This window comes from Calidris pugnax, unplaced genomic scaffold (assembly GCF_001431845.1).
Source record: "Calidris pugnax isolate Ruff unplaced genomic scaffold, ASM143184v1 scaffold24, whole genome shotgun sequence".
NCBI classification, from domain to species: Eukaryota; Metazoa; Chordata; class Aves; order Charadriiformes; family Scolopacidae; genus Calidris; species Calidris pugnax.
Window position 1 is genome coordinate 22,350,089 of NW_015090922.1, and position 5,528 is coordinate 22,355,616.

Genomic DNA, 5,528 nt, shown 5'->3' on the forward strand with positions numbered 1-5,528 from the left:
TCCGATCTGCGGCGGGCGCGGAGCCGCCGCCGTGGCTGCTGGCCGGGGCCGGGGGTCCCTCTCCCGGCGTCGCCGCAGGGCAAGGCGGTCCTGAGGAAAATGATCTGGAGTGAACAGTAAATTAATCGGGAATCTTCTTCTGGGCCACCCGCCCTTGCCGGCGTTGGCAGGAAACTTCTTTATCCCTGTGTGAAATTGACGTGCTGTCTCTTTCAGTCATGGTCCCGCGGTCGGTTTTTGGGAAACCACTGATTCCCCTGAAATGGGATTTTTAGCAGTGCAGGAGAAGTACTTCTGCTATTTCCATTTCCCAAACCTGTAGGTGCTTTACTGTTTTCTTTCCTGAAATTGGTACGTACCCTTTACAGAAGTGTGCAGAAGAAGACGTTGCAGACCAGCTACCTATGTGCAGCCTGTTGAAAGGAATAGGGCTTTGTTTTTCACTGATAAAGGATGCTGCAAAAGAACAGGATTGTGTTTCTAACGGTGAAAGTAAGTGTTTGGCTAATCAGTAACCAAATCTAAAGCTCGTGTCCGATCCTTTATTTTTGCAGAGATGTAGACATTAGAGGTGGATACCAGTGCACTCATACAATGTGTATGCACTGAAAATTGGCTGTAAGAAGGCAAATTGGAGTCTTTAGTAAGCTGACTTTCCTGTGTAATCTTTGTTTCATGTGGCAGTATACTTTGCCTTTGGTGGGCTGCTGGGACACAGGTGTGTGGTTGCTCATGACTGCTGCTTCATAGCGCAGCAAAAATCTTACGTCTTGAAAGCTGTGGTGGACGCAGGATGTAGTGTGCCACTTGTGCAAGGCTTGGTACTGGATGGTTTCTGTGGTGCACAGCTCTCAGATGTTTGTTTGCTAGTGGTGTCAGGGAAAGTACTGGAGAACTTAGCTAACATACCACTGTCTACATCACTCACCCAGTTCAAATACTTGAAAAACTCAAGCGTCTGCGAAACAGATTCTGCTGAACATTAAGCTTACACGGGAGAAGTGTAGTTCTGTTCCTGTCTTTATCCCTTATACTTAGTATTTTTGATGAAGGCATTTTACATACAGGGTCAAAAATAAGATGCAGGAAATGTTAAAAACCAGACTATAATAATTTCTTTGTTATCTGCCACAGGTAGGACAAATAGAAACAATGAGGAATAAATTGATAAGCAAATTACTTAACCACACCTGATTTTAATTTGTTTATTTTGGGGTGTGCTATGTAATTTGTTACTTTAAATGTATTCAATGTTGATACTTTCCTGTACCCCTCTAATAAATTTGTTTCCGAAGAAATGTAGGCCAATTCATGGGCCTTATCTAAAAGTAGTCAAACTAGTATCAATAGTTTGCAAAATTATGTCTTCCTGTGCTTGGTCATTATTTTCTTCTGTATTGTGTTCTGGTGGGAAGAATTTTTTTTATGATGTGTTAGAAAAGTGTGTGTTTGTGCATAGTTTGCCACATGGAAGTGGAGAGTAAATGCACAATTTAATGTTCAGGAATATCTGATACTTGCATTTGTACTAGCCCTTTGGGTTCAAAGGCTGTTCAATCTTAAGTTCAAATAAGAGAATCCTTATGTAACTTTTTTTTCTTGGAAGAACAGCCTGTAAGCCCCAATACTTGGTGTAAGCTGTCTTCTGCAAGACAGCTTTGTTGGCCTATAAATAAGAGATTCCCCTGACAGTAAACAAGTTTGGGGCACAGGATTAATGCTGCCTTCTTAAAAAAAAATAATGATTTTCCCTTTAAATTCAGAGTTAATTTTCAACAAATTTTAAAAATCAGATTCTTTCCAATTACTGTAGCTAATTATCAGGAATCACTTAGAAAATCATGTTCATGTAGCTTTATTTTTAAATTGTCACGTGTTGTTGTGAGGTTTTTGTTCATACTTTTTTTGCCCCCACAACAAGAAGGAGGGCCTTCTCTAAAATTCTCCTAGGAATTTTGGATTGAAGAATCTGAAAATTTCCTTTGTAAAAGTGCTTGTCACTTTACCAACCAGTCTAGCAGTTTGGAGGCACACAAGATCCAGAAATCAGACACTGTAAGCAGATATTCACATTCTGAAACTTTTCAGTTGAGAAGGTGGCAACAGAACTACAGATTGTCTGTCTACGAATAAATGGCTGTATTTTGTGTTCTCTGCAATAGTCTACTTCTGCATTATTGTAAATTTATCATTAGGCAAGTCATGTAGTAATATCTGCTTCTTGTGTTGCGTTGTACAGCTCAGAACCTACTTTCTGTGCTACTGCTGGCTATTTTTTTTCTGGGACTTGAAAGCTTTTCATTGAGCCTTTAAAACATGCAGCGATCTGCAGCACAAAACAGATAATTTTGACTACTGAATGTCTGTACTTGTCGCAGAAGTAACAATCCCAATTTTCTTTTACTCATTAAATTAGGAAGTCAAGATACAGTTTAGGTGCATATGTCTTCACAACAGAGGCCATGAAAAGAGCTTCTCTTTGCTATTACAAAGCCGTTCTTAGCACTCCATACTCTAGTGTGGGGAAAACAGCAGAGATCAGATGACTAGCTGACAAGTCTTAGTCTAAGCTTCAATGACGTTGGTTGTCTGTCTCTGACAGTAATCCCCATTTAATTTAGTTATACTGAGTTCCAGTATTTATTTTTTAACAGGTGATGTATCCTGATGGTATATGATAGCTACTTCAATTAAGTAATGTACTTAAACTGTGAGGGTCAGCTTTCCATGGAGCTGTGTGGTCAAGTCTATGGTGGTCTTACTGAGTTTGCCACCCTCCTTCTGTAAAAGCTTGTAACTCTTTCCCTGTCTGTAGTTAATCAAGCTGCAAGTAGCAGAGATCTATGTAATCTCTTTATCGGATTTAGTAATACAGCTCATACCTGGGAGGGTTGCATTGGCTTTTGGGGTCTAATTGCTAGAGAAGACACCTGGCAGCTAAACGTACCCAAATGTCTTCATTAGCAGACAAGGATACTGTCTTACCTACAGCAAGAATTTGTTTAATTGTGGAATGTAAGCCCACGACATAAGAATCTCTGTGAAATGCCAGCCAGATACACATAAACAGACAAGATTTCTTAAAATGACAGTGACGGTTGCAGAACTTGATGTGCACAAGAGCAGTTTGTATCCAGCCCATCCATGGGCAGTGGGAGTCTGCTTTAATGCCTTCTCTAAATAGGAATAGGCCCTCAGGGTTCAGAAGTAAGCTAGTCTCATCTTGTGGAACACATATACATACCTCTCAAGCACCAATCACTTCAGCTACAAGTAATGGCAACTAAGTTATCTGCTGGTAGTGTTCTTCTAGCACTTTCTGGTATGTTTAATAGAGCAAGGGAAGAAAGGAATGGAAAAACTGGTTGATAACAGGAATGGCCTTGAAGAACAGGAACCAAAATCTAGGTCTAAACTGAAAGTTTTATTTGACCCCTTGTGAAGGCTGTCACACATCAGCACATATGTGGGCCAGCTAGTAAAGCAAAAAAGCTAAGGTTCTTCCTGTGAGAAAGACTGATGTGTGGTCTGGCAAGGTGTTTTAGGCTCAAAGCCTTGCTGAGCAAAACCCACCGTCATATATTCAGGGACAGGTTGGGTTGGAGACAGTAACCGCCCCAGCTGGTAGTCAGTATAACACCCTGACTAAAACCAGCTGGAGCTGTACACGGGCACCTTGGGCATTCCTGAGCCATTTTTACACAACACACTGCAGAGGAAAGTACAAAAATAGGTGACTTCATAGTGAGAACTTTGGTATCTTACTTGCTCTGTGGCTGACAAAAAGCTGTTCGCTTGCACCACAAGTTTGCCTGGGCCACGACGCCTTGAGAGGATGCAGCTACTAGAGCCAGCTCTGAGCACCCTGGTGAGGCACCTGAGGAGACACTGCCGCCGTAACTGGAGTTTTCATTGGCAGGATATTTGGAGAAGAAGCCTAAATACCGGTTCGGCCGTTCGTACCTCTTCCCGGCTCAGGGGAATTCTGGCCAAACGCGGCTCCCCAGAGGGTACCTGTGCTGAGGGCGGCCGTACGGTGCCACAGGGCACAGAGGATTTTGAGGAGGGGGCTGCCGCACCCCGACCGCCACTAGGCTGCTCAGGGCAGCAGGTGACAGGAGAGCCCAGCTACCTGTCGGGAAGGCACCATACGGCAGCCACAGGTGCGATGTGTAGCGATAATTAAGCGCTGGCAAGGTTCACGCCGCCGGCAGCGAGGGTCTGGCCGCCGGCAGGACAAGGCCCGCCCCGCCCCGGGGCAGTGGGGGCGAAGCCGCCCGAGGGCGCGCCCCCCGTGGGCGGGAAGGCTGAGGGGGCTCCTCCCCCTGCCCTCAGTAGCGGTCTGCCATGGGGCTGGGGGCGGGCGGGGAGGCAAGGAGCGGCGAGCCGTAAGCCATGCACTCGGGGAACAGCACGGGCACCACCAGCCGCCCGGCCCCCGCGGCGGCGGAGCAGGAGGTGCCGGGCGAGCGGCCCCTCTTCAGCGCCGGCACCTACGAGCTGCTGGCCCTGCTGGTGGCCACCATCGGCATGCTGGGCTTGTGCAACAACTTGCTGGTGCTGGTGCTCTACTACAAGTTCAAGCGGCTCCGCACGCCCACCAACCTCTTCCTCGTCAACATCAGCCTCAGCGACCTGCTGGTGTCCGTCTTCGGCGTGAGCCTTACCTTCATGTCCTGTCTGAGGAGCCGCTGGGTGTGGGACGCCGCCGGCTGCGTCTGGGACGGCTTCAGCAACAGCCTCTTTGGTGGGTGACGGGGCTGCGGTGGCCTCGCGTCCCCTCCCTGCCCCGTTGGGTGCCTCCTTGCATGTGTCTGAGGAGTCTCTTGACAGAAGATTGCATAGTAATCAAGGAGTCTCTTGACAGAAGATTGCATAGTAAGGGTATGCTCTGGGGTAGGATTACTACTAAACCTTAAATGTTTGGAATTGACATGCTATTGTTACTGAAGTGTGATTAGAGACCTCTGTCTGTGCTAACTGTAAGCTGTTCTTGTGAAGGTAAATAAATGCTATCAGCTTTTAATGTCAAATTAATTGAAAGCATTATGACCCTTCTGGACAGGTCACCATTGGTATACAGCAGCCAGATCTTGATGAGCTGTCAAGTAAATGTTGAGATCCAGGTGTATACTCACTTCCAGTAATGTGAACTGGAGGATGGGAAAATTTCTAAGCAGCTTTGCAGACTCTACTTTCCTGTGAAAAGCTGCAGAGTGTACGGCTGAGGTTATTTTGTTTATTTATTTTTTTTTTAAGCACCCCGGGGCCCCGCGCCCTGTCCCTCTACCGCCCCGCCGGTCCCTCTACCGCCCCGCCGGTCCCCAACCGTCGGGTACACCCGCCCCAACCGTCGCCTCCGCGCCCTCCCTCAGGCCACCGCCGCGGCCCTCACGGCTTCCTCCCGGGCGTTTCTTCTCAGGGGCAGCCCTTGGTCCCATTTCGGTTAGCGCCGCCCGCCCTCTGGCGCCGGGGGGGCGGGAGGAGGCGCTCCCCATCGCGGCCGTGGGGCGCCGGGGCCCGGCGGG

General features: G+C 47.4%; 1 protein-coding gene across 1 annotated transcript in view; it reads left to right on the plus strand.

The window, feature by feature from the left end:
- The first annotated feature begins 4,338 nt into the window (after positions 1-4,338).
- OPN3 (opsin 3) overlaps positions 4,339-5,528 on the plus strand; it is a 15,852-nt gene continuing 14,662 nt past the window's right edge. The window contains exon 1 of the mRNA XM_014950548.1: positions 4,339-4,747. Within this exon, the coding sequence (XP_014806034.1) occupies positions 4,396-4,747 (352 nt within the window). The 5' untranslated portion in view covers positions 4,339-4,395. The remainder of the gene's footprint in view (positions 4,748-5,528) is intronic.